We start from the raw sequence: 19,395 nt of genomic DNA on the forward strand, positions 1-19,395 counted from the left end.
GGCATTCATATTTAAGAAATATTAGCCATGCTTACTTTGACTCAAACCTTGAAATGAATTTCAATATAACTCGTAATATTGTTTGAATGTAGCCTGTTCCCACTGACAGTATAGAATTTGCGTAATAAATTGTTTTCAGCTGCAACAGCATGATAAATCCATCATACCAAGTCACATTAATTCTATCAAAGACTTTCCTTTCCAAATCCCAACACATGTTCACTTCCTAAAGGATTTCTTAAAGTGACGGTTGTGTGCAAGTGTGAAATTTAAAACAAAGCCAACTATTGGTGAGAAAAGCCATCCATTTATGGTGAAGGCTTAACTGGAGGGAAAATGGATAATTGCTTTCTTTTCAAATGTCCTCATTTGCCTTTGGGACATCTTACGTATGTGAGTAGCTGCACATGTATGGATATCTAAGGGATTTTCTCTAATAACCAAGCAGCTTCAGTTCTCTTTGAACTTAAAGATGAAACAAATAAGAACTGTCACTATGAAAGTACTAAATATGGGTTCTCCATGGGAACGCTTGTTAGAAGGCGAGTCGTGTACTTCTTGTCTTTATTAAACATGTGTACGCCTGATGAATGCAGCAGGGACATGCCAGAGTGCCAGGCAAGGGAAAGCATATTCTGGAGACAATACAAATGTTTTCTTAGCCATACTGTAATTTCTGGGGCAGGAGAAGGGGAATCTAGGCTAGTTCGATCTCCAATCCCCCTCACCACAATAACTAAACCTAATATGTATCCAAGTCCGAGGTCCCTTTAACTTTGTCGCGGGGAACCAAGGGGTGTGCTGGTTCACCCTCAAGTAAGGGCCACTTTCCTCAAGTTGCCATGTGGCTGGATTGTTCGTGAGACAGTGAATAGTAGCATAGAATTCTTATGTCAGTCTGGCGAGATCCTGAATTCAACGCATGTGGTCTTTTGGGTTGATAATCTTCCCTGAGTAATAGCAATGGTGGCACTACACGAGCTTAGGAGTTTACTATGTATAGTATATCTTTTCCCTTCATGCGTAGCCCCAAAATCTGCATTACGTTGCTCATTCACTTGTGTCGCAAATGCAGGCCCAGAATTGTCTCAGTCTTTGACACTTCCCCCAGATGCTGTGGGTGGTGTGCGTCATTTTACTGACCAAGCAAATTGAGAAAGTTGGCAACCCCCTTACAATTGCAAGGTTTGATTTTTTTGTTTTTAATCAGTGTGATGTTGGGTAAGTGTTGGGTTCCTTAGAAACGGAGTCATGTACTATAACACCGTTATAGCTCCACTATGGAACTAAGGGGTTGACAGTCGGAAGGGGACTCCGTGTAGTGAGGACATGCTACTTGTTCTTCTCTTGTATGCGAAATAAACATGATTTGACTTACTTCTACTGCGTCCTCGTTACTACAATCACCATGGTCAATGTTCTGAAATACTAAGACATGCACTGCTGTCAAAAGTGCAGTAGTGTTAATCACAAGGGCAAAGCGCGCTTAGCTGCCTTACGTTAAGTTGACTATCACAGAGTTGAGATGGTGGCCACACAGTTGTGTCGTGATGGATGACTGCAGCTGCAAAGTCTGGTGCCTATCAGAGCTTTAGCTGACAGTTGGATTTTGATGGTGTGATTTTGGCAACTGTGGTTACGCTTATGCAAATTGTGCCCATGAGCTCCAGAATGCACACAAATCACTGCAGATTATAGCTTGAGTGCAATAGGAAGGACATGCACCATCAAGAGATGTGGCTGGTGTGAGTGATCGTGCTTGCAGTGGTGCAGGAGGGTCATGCGTGTGATAGTAGTGGTGTGGTGGCTATCTCGTCCACATGGCAATGCTTATGTTTCTCTCCCGCTTTTGTCAGTTAGCCCATAAAGCTGTCGAAATGGATATCAGATGAAGATAATGGAAGGGGCCTGGGATATTCCGTGAGCCACCATGCCTCATGTCTGCAAGGGAAAGGAGAAGGATGTCTGGCATGAGCAGAACCTACAAAGAAGTGGAGCAAGTTCTTCACAGAGTTCAAGGTGAGGCGGAGGTAGTATTTTTATATGTTGCGAGAGAAAGGGGCCAAAGTTCATGATCAAGGTTATAAACCTGGAGAACAACCTTTTGATGACAAAATGAAATCAAATATTGAGGCTAAAGGGAAAAATAGAATGAAATCAAGATGAACATGAGGCATGGATTTGTTCTTAAGTGTCCTGGAGTATGGGAATGTTAACTCGTGATTGACATTTTTGGGTATCAATCTGGATCTTGGATGGCATGGATGAAGCCGGTCAACCGAGACATAAATTATTCAAGCCAAACATAGGTAAAAAATGCAAATGCACATGTAAAGAGCACATTTTATATGGCTGGATCTAGGAATTTTTTCAAGAGACAGAAATAGCCCACGATGGGCTCATGACGCCTGAATTTTCACATATCTGTAAAACCAACCTTGACTGTGTCCCAAAAAAATAGATTGTAATGCAAATTCTGTACTATCTTTGATTAAGCGTGAATGCCTGCATTCAGGCTGCACAAAGCTTTAGATATATTGCAGCAGGAATATGCCTCCAACCCCTCATCTCCTTGCAACCTCACTCATAATGAGGAGAGTAGCTTTTGCCCAGGCAGGTGAAGTAGAAGTCTTTCATGGCACAAACTATCACCCGACGAGACCACCTCGGAGGTGTTTTCGTCATCAGGGCCATAAAGTTCCAGGTTTCTCTGAGAGCAGTGCGGCTTGGTTGCATCTGCACGTATGTTCCTCTACCAGATGCCCTGAACCACTCCTCCCTTATTTATACCCAAAATATGAGCCTTAAAAGATACACATGCCTATACCTCACCGGGCTGAAAAATTCCCACTAGACGCATTTTAAGAGAGAAGTGACAATAAGAGAAAAAACGGAGTTACAATTTCAATAAAACTAGGTGGGAATATGTTGAGCATTTCTGGGAGGCGAGAGGTTACTCCAGTTGGGACAGGGCTGTGCATTTGGCAGATGTTCAGCTGGACCGGTATTTTCCCATATTGGATGGAGCCACCTATCCAGTGATGGACGACCAGAGATAAGGAGGCTTGTGGACAACTATTTACATAGACCTAGTCATTCTAGATGCTTCATAAGGGCATAGTTTCCTTTAACACAGTTGAGCTCTTGAAATAAACAAGGAGTTGCTGGAAGAGTTGCTAAGTAAGGTTAAGTAATTGTATGTTCTGCCCTAGACCATCCAAGCAATCACCTTCAAACCCTCAGTATCCACTTTGGATTAGACAAAGAAACTAGAAAGATTTGTGCTTTTTTGGTACCGTCTGCAGGAAGATTACACCATATAGACCACAAAGGACTTACATGAAGCAACCGATGGGCTGTATATAATGTTCGGGTCAGTGTTACAGGGCAAGTCCTTTGCTCACACATCCCCAAATCTACAATAAGCTTTGTCAAGTTCCTATGGAGTCATTAGTGTTTTAATAGGTAGCCGAACATCAGAGGTTTCTAGTCATACACACGTTACTATTGATATAGAACAGCTGGGAGAGGTCCTGCACATCATCCTTTTCCATCATTGCTCAGCTCCCATTGCTAATGGAAGCACAGCGGGAATGTGATATCACAGAGCTACTCCAGTCCCTTTTCAGCTTCCCTGGGGTCTTAATTTATTTTTAAATTATTTTAACATCAGCAGTTTACTCCAATGTGATGAACACACTGGTATATAGGTAGTTTCACATTTTGGGCCAGAATCGGTTGATGGGACTGGTTTTGGGTTTGGTCAGGTCTAGATTGTGTTAGCACCATCTTCTCCATTAAGAACTGTTCAGTTATTTACATCAGAAATATCTGCCTATATCCATGCAACAACTTTTTAAAGTTCAATGGCATCTGTATTCTTAGGGATGTCCTCTACGATGAAGGGACGGTAAAACTTGAGCTAAAGAGCTTGCTTTTCATCCCTTGTTGTCACTGGCAACATATCTGGTTTTCTTGAATTGGAATAATGTAGGATTTTGCCTTTCCATCCTTTGGTCTGGCATCAAGGCCCGGGCACTAAGAGTTTGAAGTTTATGATTGCGTGGCTCAGAAAGGAGGCCTGATAAACCAGATTATACTTTAGGAGAAGACCCACCAGCAGGTAGAGCGGATTTATGTTTGTTTAAAGACCCATCCTGTTCAATATAAGGTCAATTTTGACTCCCTTCAAGCCTCCGATTTGTTTTTTTTAGCATCATAACCCAGTTGTGAATCTTGAATCTTCCACCATACTGTGTGAAGAATACCTAAGAGGAATTATGGGGTTCCTTTTATGTCAGATATTCCCTATCAGAAAACTGGCAAAGGTTATTCAGCTATGTTAAAGCACCACTGAGTTTGTCTTTTCAGGGATACTTTGTTTTTTGTAGCATTAAGAATGGACCTCACTCACTCAAAGACCTTAGAAAACAAGAAAACATAAAAAAGTGATTGGTGCACTGCTTGAACTAATCTCAGCCATAGAGACATACTCTAGAAGCATGCCTGCCCACCCCTACTTTGCCAAAAGAGAAAAGGGCCTTAATTGTGTCTAGTATGAAGATTCATATGTTTCTCAGCTGACAATCCTATGGCTGAAAGATCGTCTGAGGTGAGCTTGTTGCTGTTCAGAGGGGAAATGGTCTAGCAGTTCAGACCAGACTGTCCTTATTGGAATATAACCAAGGCTGATTTGCATGGGCTTCATCCTGGTTTGTACCCATGCACTGGGCAGAGCCAGGATGGACTGGAAAGCAACCAATGTGGAATCTCCAGTGCCTGAGTTTAATTCACGCTTTTTGCCCATCAACTTTTGTATTTCTCTGCTACTGATTTGGAACTAGAAGCCAGGTGAGACATAAATATCTGATGTCAACTGATAAAATGCATGTAAACGTTGTAATTATGGAGTAGGAAGAGAAGGCATATAAAAGCATTGGAAACTTCAATTGGATCCTTCCCAGTGGCCAATGACCGCATCAGTGTCTCAGTTTTCTAAAGATGGATAGTATGTCAGTGGTTATATAAACTGCTTAGGAGACCCAGGCTGTAGCTTTCCATCTGACTGGTGTATTCTGTTAAAATGCACTGGAAAAGCAACACAGAACCAGTTTGTTTTTTCTGGCAACAGAAGAAGGGCATGGAAAAGGTAGCCGTATGGACATTTTGTTTTTCTAGAAGGACCAATAACTTATGGATGGAAGCCTCGTACAACAGTAGGTTCAGCAAGGGCCTATACAGGTCTATTGTCATCATAACTAAACACATTCCATGCAGGAGTATTTGTTGTTACCTTTTTATTACTAATTAGAGAGAAGAGTAATAATGGTGTTGGGAATCTGTGTGGCAAAGGACTCCTCAGAAATTATAATTGTTGTTGACAGGATGATAGTGCAGGAAGACTTAGAAGATGATAAATCATGTATTCTCTTTAAAGAAAGAAACATGAAGCGGTCATGAAAAATCACCAGAAGTAGATTTAGCAAAACTTAAGAAAGATCCCACCCAGTAAATGTTCTATTAAAACACAGTACAAACACACACAACAACATAATCCTTCAGATCCATTCATTTAATTTCAAACCAGATTGCTGGGTGGTAGTTTCAGTAGGTGTAAGAGCATTACATTCAACAAAAGACTCTTATGTTTGTAGTTGATTATCAAAACAATCTTAAGAAGAGGTATATAAGGGCATGCAAGTTAATTAATGGGGTGGCTGTTATTTCAAGCTTAGAGAGGGTCAAAGATCTGTAGAGGTGACTAATGGCCAAGGAGCATCAGCTAAGCCAGTGAGCCTGGCTCGATCTCTTATCTGGCACATTAACCTCCCTGCAACTCAAAATAATATTCCAGTTTGTTCTGTAAAGGTATACGGGCATGAACATTTAACACTCTGACAGACATGTTATGGATAATTTAATTAAAGACAAGGAGGAAGGGGTTTTAGAAGATAGTCACAACCCCACAATAAGACCTTGAATAATTGTGCATTTTTTCCATAGTTTTCGTTTTAATAATTACAATTGCTGGTGCTTTACTGTTTTTTTTTTATATTCACAACTACACAAGTGCTTTATTCTAGAAAGTACAGTTTGATCTTTGAATTAAAAGTCATTTAAAAGATATCTAGTGTGCATCCATGCATGTGTCTATGGTGAAAAGAGGTTTTGAATCTGCTATTTACCCTGTGTCTTACATGACTGCTGGTTGCTCTCAAAGTACCACTGCAATTTAAGTGCAGTAGTAATATGGCGCTGCAGTCTCAGGATCTTTCTTCTCAGAACTGATATCTTAACTAAACCTGTATTTATAAAAGAGTTGAGAGTTCCTAAAAGACACGCCGTAGTCTTGAAGCCAAGAAACACTTTCAGAAAAGCTACCAGAGAGTTTGGAACATTTTGTGCCAGAAGAGTTTACCATGTTCTACCAGCTGGGAGGGGTATTAATGGAACCCTTTTTTTTATATTTCGAGATGGCAGCATAATGCATGTCTCTCGTCCATAGGGTGACAATTACTCATGTGTATTCTTGGGCATCCAGCAACTTATGATATCACCCAGAAAATATGAAGGAAGCAAACTGCTGCATGAAATATAGTTAGTTGGTGTGATTGGTAGTAAAAGGAAAACAAAGGTAAACCTGGCCACCTGCACCCGTCACCTTCACTCTGAACCAATAGCTTCTTTTGCATTCTCCTGCAGTGCTCTGGTGTTGGGCCACTGCCCAAGGCCTTACGAAATAGAGCAGTTTCTACAGCTGGCAGGACATTGCATTGACAATGTTTTACATTCAATTGTACCAACTAAAGATTATTTTACAGTAGTCCCAAATTCTTCTTGAACTGACTTAATCTGAAAGGTAACCTCCTTTCATCTTTTGTTGCATGAGTTCTTGAGTTTGTAAATAACGACATTTTAAAAATAAATTTTGATATTGTTCCTGATTAAATGCCAGGTACTATAGTGACCCGGATGGGTCTGCATCAAAACGGTTCAAAGTCACCGCTTTTACTAAGTTAAAGAGATACATGAAATTACTCAATGACGTGTCATCATACCTCTTCCAACTGCATGCACATATGGGGGAGCAGTTCCTCTGATTTGAAAACAAAGTGCCTCTGGCAGGTCTGGCACTTTTATAATCCTAGGAAACAAGAAAGGGGAAAATCAAAAACATTTGCTTCAATTAAAGTGAGAAAGACAGATCTTGTAGATGCAAACAAATTGTACAAAACACCATAACCCTTTGGCAGTCCACCGAAGACAAAGGTCATGTCTAATATTGAATGGATGAAAATCATGTTAATCCTGGATTCTGATATCTGCATTACCCTGAAAGCAGGAAAATCAAAGTATTGTCCACTCTTTCATCATAGACAGAATCTGAATCTTGGGCTTGTTATTGTTGCCTTGGTTAAAAATCAGCTTCTACACAAGTGTGATTATAGATAGGTGTCTCAGCACTGGGGAACCAATAGCAGATTACATTGGCATGGATGCAATAGCCGACATCTTGAATAATATGGATTTTATTAGAGTCACAACAGAGATGACTTAGTGATATCAATTTTATGTTTGTTTTATTTGTTTGACAAGAGTGCTCTGACATTTGGAGTAGAAATGACAAACAAAAGGGTAGACACAGTACAAAGCACCTAGCTCTGATAAAGAATATAAACTAGAGCTAATGATTAGCATTTATACATAGATCCTGATTTGTGGAAGATAATCAGCATAACAACAAATGTACATATTACGTTTCAGTGGCAAGGCATATTAATTGATATTTTGGTTAGGATACCCAACTTTACGTTTTCTTCTCCAATCACTAGATTGATTTTTACACTGAATCCAAAGTTGTCAAATGTGGGACCGGCAACAACATCAATAGAAGGACTGTTCAAGAGTGGAACTACCATCTAAACAATCTGGATAAATATTTTGTTATTTTGGAGAAAAACATTAATGGGCACAACTAAGTAAATTAATATATTTCACTTAAAAATATCTGATTATTTTTAAATAAAAATCACTCATGCACCAACTACAAGCCTCACTGAACCTTGACATGCACAAAGTACGCAAATATTATACCTCAAGATCACTTAAAGGATTAAAATGGTATTATGTACAAAAAGGCATGGGTTGCAGAATAATAATTTTATTGACTTAATAGGTGGAGAAAAGTGTTTTTGCTTATTCAAGCCCTGGCTAAGGCTGTTTCAGAATTCTAGCATATCCCGGCCCAACCACTAGAGTTCATTGCTCCAAGGAGGGTCAGTCATATTAAGTCACTTTAGACACAACTGTTTCAACTACAGTTTTGCAAACCAAGATGAATATAGTTGCCAAAAAGATGCAAAAGTTGTGGGTCTTATTAACATTTGGGCAGATGCAGGACATCCACTACAAAATGGCAAATGTGTGCCAAACTTCAAATTTTTACCAATGTGTTAGGATTTACAAGCATTTTGGAGATAACCTGCTTAAAAAGTGGAAATGGACAGTCAACTGGAAACAGCTCCCTACTTACTATTCATGTCAGTGGAAAATAAATGGAAATACCCATCTGTTCCAGACCATGTCCTACAAAAATGTGACATCCCATGATTGCTCATATGAAGCCGCAGTCTAAATTTCCAGGAACTTTCCAACATATTTGTATGCCAGCAGAAATTAAGAACGCTTATTTGTGCTTTATATATCAGCTTTAACATTGGGTTAATTTTCTTCAGGTACTCCATCTAATAGTTACTGATTGATTGGATCTGAAATGTTGCCAGCATGGTGTGTAGAATTAAAATGTATTTTATTTTTATTGATCATTCTTGTGTACATAACTTGTTAATCCATTCTCATAACAATATTTATAACTCACAAACAAGTGGACACATGGATTTGAAATCATATCACAATCTTAGTTCACAAACGATCATTCTGATATCAGGTACAGTAAAATATAAAACATACAATTCTTTGGTATCCCTTCACTGATTTAAACGGCCATCATTATCAAGTTTACACAATATATATGATTCACACATGTAGGAAGGTGGATATCTGACTATATGGTCACCCCAACTTTTAGCCTAGTGTTTAGCTGGTTTTCGACTTAGCTGGCCTGGGATCCTGCTAATCAGGGCCCCAGGCTATCTGCTCTCACTGTAAAATGGACTCCATGTACTTTCGGTACATCTCCAATTGGGTATTGGGTCATCTTATGAGCCCCTGTATAGTGTACCTTAGGTACCCAGGGCATAGGTGCATCCAAGGCCTACCAGGGGCTGCAGCATGTATTATGCCACTCCTGGCTGGCAATCCACATTGACACAACTGGCTGATCACTCAGCTGGGGCAAGGTCGTGTAATCACCCCTTGCTTAGGTATAGTATCCCTATACCTACCATTACATATAGACACATATATACCTATAAGTCACTCCTATGGCAGGCCTTAACAATCCTGGACGCAGAGTGCTTGGTTTTATGTGAGATGGTGCTCTACCATGAGCTGAGCCTGTCTGCAGCTTTCGGAACCATGTCCTTATAGCTGTTCTATGATATAGCCATACCATATACTCTTAAGTGCATTATAATCCTCGATGTTAATGCTAACTTTGGTTTGACTTTATCAAAACATGCCGTGTAAGGTGTCATACGCTTTGGAATACTACCCCCTCGCCGGTTCTGGCGACGAGGGTAGCATTCCACCCTTCTAGAGGGAGAAGACATGTTGTTTCTGTTAATCCCGGTTAAAGTTAACCAGAGCCTCAGCATCACAAAATGGATGCTGCTGCCACAGACATAAGTCTGACCTCCTGCTGCTGGGAGTCCTTCCAGCAAGGGAGGCTTGGACAATAGGTTTCCTGTCTTAGGAGGTGTTAGCACCACCCCAGACAGGCCATAGTGTATTGGGGCAGGGAGGGCTGAATGAAATGAGACACTGCCTGGGGCACACAAGGTGCTCCATGCATAGTCTGGTTGAAACCAGCTGCTGGGGCACTCCATCCCCAGCTCTGGCGCGAAACTGGACAAAGGAAAAGGGGTGTAACCACCCCCTTCCCTGTCCCACCCACAGGAGGGACCTAGCAGGTAATCCAGCCCCTTTAATTCATATAAAGGTAGGAGCTGAGTCAAGAGACTTTAGATTTATCCTGAACTGAAACTTGAAACGAAACTCTGGACCTTCGACATTCTACTGCAACTAGAAGACTGAAGAATCTCCCTTGTGGTCAAGGAGTGACCACCCTGTGCAAACAGGCACCATCCAGTGATCTGCGGTTTGCTTTGTCGATGCTCCCGCCGGAGCCCGAGCACAGAGCCCAACAAGAACCAGACTTCCAGACTTCTTTGACCCCGATCCACAGTCACAGCAAAGCTGAGACCCGTGGAGGCAACGAGAGACGTGGGACCGGCCATCTTGGAAAACTTGCTCATTGCTACTTGTGCAGCTTCTGAGGCACCCTCGAAGTTGTGCATTGGGGATTGAGAAGCCCCAGCCCCGAGCACCTTCTACACCGACGCACAGCCCTCCACACTCCACGAGTGCCGCGTGAGGCCTGCTAGTGTTTTTGTACTCGACGCATCTGTCCGGTCACGTGCCTGTTGGCTAGTGGCATCTGTGACAACAAACCTTTGAACTTACACAGCTGGCCTGGCTGCTCCAGGCTGGCCCCTGTTTCCCTAAAAAAGGAGAAGCCCCCCAGACCTTGCTGGTCTGCAACAGAAGCCATCTTCGATTCCTGCGTGGGTTGCCTTTGCCAAGACTTGTTGACTCCAATCCGGAAGCTGACACCGCACGCAGCAAGATCCTTCGTGGGGCAGTCCGTATCCAGCTCCTTGTCATCATCGACGCCTCCTGGTCCACGTGGCTGCAGAGACAAGCTTCACGACATCACCTGATTGCTTCACGACATCGCCTGGTTCCTTCCTGGTCACTGGCTAGTGACCCAGACTCTGTCCCCTCTGCTTTCAGGTACTCTTCATCCTTGATCCGCCCTTGGATCCAACCGGACACTTCTCTCCTGGTCGCCTGCAGCATCTTTTCACAGGTCTCCATAGGATTCAGCGACGAAACCAGACACAACTTGACACCTATGCAACCGTTCCTGTGGGTGAGGTAACACGAGTACTCCTGTGCTCCTGTGGGTATGGACTATTCAAGTGTCCTAGTTTTCAGTAGCTTTCTCCTAGTCCATCCGGAAGTGTCCTAAATCAACTAGTTTCTGACTCTTACGTTCCCATTGTATTCCTATGAGAACCCGCGTGTGTCTTAAGACACTGCACACGCTTCCCGTGGGCCTCCTGCTTCCTAACCTTTGGTAGTTCAGTGTAGCCCCAGCGATTCCCTAGGCCCTAGGCCTATTCCTTGTTCGTGACGTGGTTCTTATACCACTATTTTAATATATGGTTTACAACGCCCCTAGGGCTCGACTGTATTTTGCGCTACTTATTGTATGATAATTAAGTATCTTGTTATGTGCTTATGCCTCTGACCTCAAAGAGTTCAGAGGGGTTGTGTTAGTAATAAATACATATATATTTTATATATAACCTGGTGTGGTGTCCTTTCCTTTGGTATTCAAGGGGTTACATATGGTAAAACAGCTGGCTTCACATGCTCTCTGAAGTTTTAGCCTGAGACTACTTTGTCCATGCTACCACCAGGATAGCTGGCCTATAAGGTTGACTTTACAACCATCACCATAAGAGTTGTTTGGACTGATACAGGGTGCCCACTAGAATAGTGGACATCACATATCAGGCCAACTTCTCACAACACATACAGAGCTAAATTATCTTAGCTATGAAGCTTACATTTTGTAGCAAACAATTGGATACTGGGTGTCTAAGATAAAATAGAATGCCTGTATATAAAACATAATATATTACTCAATAAGGATTGCTCTTAATGTATGTTAAGTAACTCAATATCAAAAACGCATATGAGAAAATACAAAAAAAATACTTAGGCATATGAATGACTCGCACAAGCACACCGTTCTACTGGTGAAGTAGCTAAATTTGAAGAAATGTTCCATTGGAAGCCTTCAACAATGCTGCCATGTCACAGATTAGAAAAGGATCAGAATTTTTATTTTAAAAACACTTACTCTTTTGATTTTGTAGCCACCAATATTCTGAGTGGCCTTCGCGAGCAAAAAGACTGGTTGAACATGGCCTCCACCTCCTGAAAAGGGCGCAGGAACACCAAATCCTCATTGATCGAGTAGATCTTCCGTCCCACCTGCAATCCAGCCATCTGAAGTAAAGATTGAAAGGAACAGAACTGTTGGTTATTGAATAATGGGAAGAGGGGAGCAGATCAACAGGACTCAAAAGCAGTACAGTGAAAAGAGTAAGTGATCGAAAGAGTGAAAAAGAGGTATGGCTTGGAGCAAACGAATGGGGAATAAGGGTGTCATTTATTATGTGCGGATTCAGTTATTAAACATCCCTTAAAGAAATAGAGTACATACACTCATTAAGTACTGTATTTGTTCAGTCAGCCATTCATCCTTGTATACTTCAAAAATTAAAACAGTAATATTGGATACCTAAGAGAAGAAGCATAATTCACAAAAATACTCAAGAAATGTATCTCTCTATAGTTGGCATGTCTGTAAGCTTTATATTAAAAAACAAAACTGTTTCAGTAAAAAACAAATAAAATACATAACTGTGGCGGCATTAACCGCCACGTGGCACAAATCAGTTACCCTAGAAAATGATTTTCTTCTTCTTCTTGCCCAAAGGCGTTAGTAGGGTTATCAAAATCCCTTAATGGCATCTTGGCAACACAAATTAATTCCTCCTGCAGGATACTGTAAGACTAAAACTCCTCTAACTAGATTACTGAAGATCCACTATCTGGAGATTGGTCCCTAAATTCCCTATTCAAAGTGTCGATGTAGCTGGCGGCATTTGCAGGATCCTGAAATTAGCAGGTTATTATTTCAATTAATTATGCTCGACTCCTAACTCAGACAGAGGAGCTGGTCAGTGCATCTTTACATTAAGAGCTGTATGTTTTACGAGTTCAGACAGTCCATTTACTGATGCTTTATTTGAGTTGCCTGGGTATTAACTTCTGCTCTGATGTTCATTTATCCTAAATGGAGCGGTTACCAAGCAACTTCATTAGGAATAACAAGCCATAAAAACCTCTTGAACTTAAAAGATCGCATGAAGATGTGATTAAAGCTTCCGGTGACATCATCAATCCCAAGTAGGTGATGGAGTGGATGTACCACTCCAGCTTCCCGCTTCCATTGCTCATCGAACCTTCTCCGGAACGGAAACGCACAACACAACTTAAAAAGATCCATAAAGCCTCTCTAAGCCCGAATAAACACTATAATGCTCAGTGGATGTTTTGAACATGGTGACTTTGATTCGTGAAAAAGAAGATGCAGGGGCCAAGTCTCGATTCAGAAATGACATCCAACTGAAAAATCTCATGAAGAGATAACAGAAGATTTAGCTTCCTCCATTCAATTTAAGCTATCTTTAACACCTTGGCTGCTAGAAATATTTCCTCCTGTGCTGCATTCCCTGATTTACCATTGTTCATGACGAGCTCAGCTCGTCATGAGCACAGCTCAACCGTGCCTCATGACGAGCTGAGCTCGTCATGAGCATCGAAGGGGTTAAAGCCGTACACCATTTCCAGCGTGGAGCTGGGCTGCAGCTCCGGCATGTTATTCAAAATGCATTTCAAAGACTGGATGGGTGTCAGTCCCAGGGGCTGCTGGGACCAGGAAGAGGACAGGAGGTGCGATGCAGGAGAAGGTATGTTTAAAAACATAAATATATCATTAGCATCCCCCCACACGCGATCCCCCCTACTCCCTCTCCTGTGCTCCCTCCACCCGGACCACCACCCTTTGTGGCTGACGCCAGGGCTTTTAACAGCATTAAGGCAACTGTTTAAGAAAGGGGTCAGAATGCCCTAATCTCTTTGGGAGTTGCAATGCAGCTGTGTCTCATAAGAGAACTTTAAGTTTCAAAATTGCACTTTAAATTGCTCCTCTGTTCTCCCCTGCAAAGCACTTTCGCAAGAGAAGGCCGGCAGTGGAGAACACTCCAGCCCAATGTCTATTCTTCACTGGACATTCCAAGTTGCCATCTTGGTTAGCACACTAGTGTTTTGCGGATGTGCCATACCAGTCTGTGCTTGGGCTTCACCAGCCGAGCACAGCGCCAACCATTATGCCTGTTTTCCAGCAGACCCTGGCACTGTCATTTACAATGCTAATAGCATAAACTTGCGCAAATGCAAGACCTATTGCATTGCCACAGCGTGCTATCCATTTATTTATTTTTAAAAGCCTTAGGAGAGAGCTTGTCCTGGCTGCTGACAAAACTATTTGAGAAATAGTGCTTGGAGGCTGTAATTAAAGCCTACTGAGTAACAACAAATGTTACAGGGGGTTTCGCCATGAGAGGTTACAATAAGGAGGGACTACTAAGCCTTTTGACCAATGAATAGCCACAGTTTACAGTGGACAATCACACAAGCCAATAAAATATATGGGTGGAGAGTGGGCGGCGCTTCAATTCCCTACCTGAAACAGCATGCCTTGCAGAGCAGCACATGCGAAGCCTAGGCTTGAACTAAAAAAATAGATTTTGGCTAAAAAATATACCTTGCTCAGAGTGCTAGAAAACATTGAGAGAACCAGGACTATAGTACATAAGGTTTCTAAGGTGCCAAAGAATAATAGATCAGCAAAAATACTGACATAAAATAACCACAGCCAACTATGCCTTATAAAACAGATGTCAGAATTTAGGAAGATTATTAAAAGTCACTGAAGTACAAACTCAATCTGTAGAAGATTTATGCTTTTCTGCTAATGGTACTGTTGAAACCTGTCCATGTCAAGTCTAAAGAAGCGAAGGTCATCATGAAGTTTGGATGGATGTTGTCCAACTATATTGGTCATAAAAACTTTCAAAAGGTTGTGATCTTTTGTGGTTCCACAAACAAATATACAACCATGCAAAGCATTGGTGAGGAAGCTCGCCAAAGTTCAATTCTGGAATCATGTGTTAGGCAAGAAACACCCGTGAGAAATAATGCTACTGAAACCTTAGGCCGATTTACACAGGCTTCAACAAGAAATGTGGAGATTCATTTGAATTATATCACATTTGAAGCTGTGATATAACAGCTAAGAAATGATTTAACAAGAGTCTGACTAAGTGTACGCATATAATCTACTTGCCAACAAAACTGATGCAAAGCCAGCTTCTCTATTAGCCAATAAAGATACTTAGCTAGGTCCTCATGTCCGACTTCACTCTCCAAGGGACCTTTAAATAAATATGTTCCAGCATTTGTTTCCACTTGAACAGTTGTTGCAAAACATATCTGGCATGACTAGCTTTTTACATACAACAATAAAGTAATAGGTTTTTTCAACTAAGAAAAATATCACTGGAGGTCTTTAATGAAGACCTTGCCAATACTTTATATATGCGATAAAGTACTCCCTGCTGTACATTATAACGATATCGCAAGTCATCAAGGAGTATTGGAATCGTACAGAGGAATAAGGCCTAGGTCCTTTATAAAGTCACAGAACTCCAAGATAGCTTGCAATATTCTTTTATGACACTGCAGAGGGTATTTTATTCCTCATAATACATGATGAGAACCTAGCCCTTTCTACAAACTGGTAAATCCACGGTGACTTGCTCTTTCCTTTGAAAGAAAAAATGGTTGTAGGCATGAAAATAAAAGAACTCTGAAGCACCATAATAAACACACTCAAAAGCAGTTACTTAATTTGTGGCAAAAAGGTAATTTGTTTCAGTTTTCATTTTGTAATTGTGTCAGATTAAAAAGAAATTGTGGCTCAGAATGTGTAAAAACATGCAGAAAATTCTGTCTTTAATGTAATAACTCATAGTGCAAAAAAAAAGTATACTGCCATAAATATCTCTTTTCTGCTAATTTTAGACAAATAGATCAGAAGAACAAAAAGATAGTTCTTGTTTTGTATCTACGCTCTGCAACCTGCCTTTCACCTTGGCTGCTGGATTTATGATGTAAGTTATTAGAGAAAGCGAGCCCTTTCAAGAGGAATACATCCACATAGCCACAAAACTACAATCAGGATTGGGTCTATTTCTGTCCAAATGGACGGTATTAGGATTTAATTAACAAAAAATAAAAAATAAAACATGGAAGCAATACATTTACATAAAGTGAGCAGGACGTGACGGGGTTTCTGGAAATTAACAGATTTCCTTACCTCAGGCATGGAACTTAAAGTGACTTTTAGTGAAAATAGGAAATAACAGTCACAATAAAAAGAACATTGTGTACTCCATATAAATCATAAATGAACGTTAGGGTTAAAACGTGGTTGTCGACGACGTTTCGATCCCAAACAACAGTTATGGGACTTCTCAGACATTTATTGATTTGTTAGTCCTGATGATGATCCCATAACCATTGTTGGGAATCGAAACATCGTCGACAACCACGTCTTAACCCTAACCTTCATTTATGATTTATACGGAGTACACAATGTTCTTTTTATTGTGACTTATTTCCTATTTTCATTAAAAAGTCACTTTAAGTTACATGCATGAGGTAAGGAAATCTGTTGATTTCCCTATCACGTCCTGCTCACTTTATGCCAATGTATTGTTTCCATGTTTTATTCTTTGCTAAATAAATCCTAATACCGTCCATTTGGACAGAAATAGACCCAATCCTGATTGTAGTTTTGTGGCTATGTGGATGTATTCCTCTTGAAAGGCACCACTGTCTCTAATAACTTACTACTACCCTTGGTCCCTTCTGACTATAAGGGACCCCTTGTTCTGTGCTTATAGCTGGATTCGGGGAACATAAGGAACTTTGGGGCCACACGCACTGGCCAACAGAAATGGGTCCTACCCCGGTGGCAGTACAATCTGCACGCAACCTTGGGGTAATAATTGATGATAAACTATCAATGCGTGCACAAACAGCTAAAACGGCCTCAACATGCTTTGTCATCCTCAAATGGTTGAGGAAAATCCTATGGCAAATCCCAGAAGAGGCACAGAGAACAGTTCCACAGGCCCTCATTGGCTCAAGACTAGACTACGGAAATGTCTTATATCTAGGAGCCAATAAAGATATCACAAATCGACTTCAGGTCATTCAAAACGCAGCCACAAGGCTGCTGCTCCATCTCCCTGGGCGTACGAGTGTTAAGGAACACCTTAAGAAATTACATTGGCTCCAGATAGCAAACAAAATCAAATTCAAAGCTCTGTGCTACATGTTCAGGAATAGCACAGGGGAAGCTCCTGCCTATTTATGTAAACTGGCGCATAAATATATACCCTCCAGAAACATTTGGTCAATGCATCAGACTAAGTTTGCTGTCCCTAGATTCAGACGGGCATGATTGGGCGGGCGCTCCTTCTCCTTCTTAGCCCCGGCTCTGTGTAACTCACTTCCGCTCAAGCTACGTCTGGGACCTAGCTACAGCCAATTCCGGAAGGGCATAAAAGCATGGCTATTCAATCAGTAGACTCCACATTCCTCTCCTAATCCTTCCATCTCAACGTACATTTTTCAGATCCAAGGCGCCGGGAAACCCTCAGGGTAGCTGTTGCGCCATATAAATGTAATAAATAAATAAATTTATGAAGTCACAAATCGACTGTAACAATTTATTAGTTGACCAGCTATGTTATTTCATTACAATAGGTGACTATAGATGTTCTAACTTGATCACAATTAGTAAAATTAGAGACATGTTTTTAGACGAGGAATGCCGGCTCCAATGCCCATGTCTATCATTTCATCATCCCATCGAACCAACAAGGCTTCCAATCCTGCCACACATCCACAATTCACCTTTCCATCTATCATTTCACCATTTCATCATTTCATATATACAGCCATCCTTTCACCCAGACCACCCATTTATATATCCTTCTGTCAGCCATCAAAATAGTCATCTATCCATCCATCTTTTCAGCCATCCATCCTTTCCATCTTCCCAGTCTATCCAATTTTAAACCTAAATTTACCCTTACCACTGCCCAACCCTAAACCCTAAATTAACCCTTAATACCCTTTACCACAATCCAGCTTTAATGCCTACAAGTACCATTACCAGTCCCCGCCCCAAAACCCTGAAGTTAGCCTTAAAGTTATGTGTAATATATATATATATATATATATATATATTCACTGAAAGAAACTAAACGTTACAGGGATTTTATAGTTAGGCTCAGATTTCAAGCGTACAAAACCAGTGAAATTCAGCAGTTATAGTTTCCTGAGCTAACTATAACTTACAGCCCCGCAATGCACTGATTATGACCTCACATATTACATCACTGATGACATCATCCACAGAACTACTCACACACCCACTCACACCCCATACTACTCTAATGCCCACTCACACAATCATTCTTATACCCATTCACAGACCCATACCAGTAGTTACATACCCACTTACTCCTTCATAGAGCCACTCACACACACATACTCACTCACACAACCATTCAGTCCCCCATACAGCTACTCATACAAACAGTCACTCACCCATACAGCCCCTCACACAGCCACAAACTCAGCCATACAGCCATACAGCTAGGAATTCTATTTCCTAACTATAACGTCACTGTAACTTTTGGTTTAAGTGAAGTTATATTGCTTGTTAACTAGTAGTCGCATTTGCAGAGTGGTGGAGAAAGGGGTCAGAGCAACTGACCAGATCTCAGGAACCATACTGTGTGGGACTTACTAGAGTTAACAGCAGGGCTTCTGGGCCCCCAAAAACCCTCAGCACCCAAGAGGACTTCATCCCCCAACCAGCAGTGCGCCAGGAGGCAAGTTTACAGAGATGTGGAAAAAGGGTGTGTGGCCTCCAAAGTCCTCCCAGCAATCCTGCTGTCTGGGACTTATTAGAGTTAACAGGAGCGCTTGTTGGCCCCAAGAACCTTTTAAAGCCAAGGGGCCTTCATCCCCCAACCAGTTGAGCACCATGAGGCGGGTTTTCAGAGTGGTGGTGAAAGGGGGTGGGGCCTCAGGCGAATTGCTGGTCATTTTTTGGCCCGAGCACCCCATTCCCCGGGGCCAAGCCTATTTGAATGGGGTGGGGGGAGGGGCACAGTCCTCCTCCCCAGGCTAATTTCAGATCCAGGGACCTCATCCCCCGGGGTCAGGCCTTTTAAAAAAGAAAAATGTATAAACCAAAATGGAGGGGGTGGACGGAGGCCCCCTCTCTGGCCAAATTCGGCCCCAGGGATCCCCATCCTCCAGAGCCTGTCCTCAATTGTGGGTGCCCTAGTCCTATCTAGGGCACCCACTCTGTTGGGATTCACGGGGGGAGCCTCAAGGCCCTGATGGTCCCTGCCGGCTCCCCACCTC

General features: G+C 41.7%; 1 protein-coding gene across 1 annotated transcript in view; it reads right to left on the reverse strand.

Annotated features, from left to right (window-relative positions):
- Positions 1–19,395, reverse strand: part of PREX1 (phosphatidylinositol-3,4,5-trisphosphate dependent Rac exchange factor 1) — an 863,840-nt gene that overhangs the window by 178,320 nt on the left and 666,125 nt on the right. The window contains exons 19-20 of the mRNA XM_086932617.1: positions 12,113–12,261; positions 7,059–7,144 (exon numbers count right to left, since the gene is read on the reverse strand). Of these exons, the coding sequence (XP_086788743.1) occupies positions 7,059–7,144; positions 12,113–12,261 (235 nt within the window). The remainder of the gene's footprint in view (positions 1–7,058; positions 7,145–12,112; positions 12,262–19,395) is intronic.

This window comes from Lissotriton vulgaris, chromosome 7, assembly GCF_964263255.1.
Source record: "Lissotriton vulgaris chromosome 7, aLisVul1.2, whole genome shotgun sequence".
NCBI lineage: Eukaryota > Metazoa > Chordata > Amphibia > Caudata > Salamandridae > Lissotriton > Lissotriton vulgaris.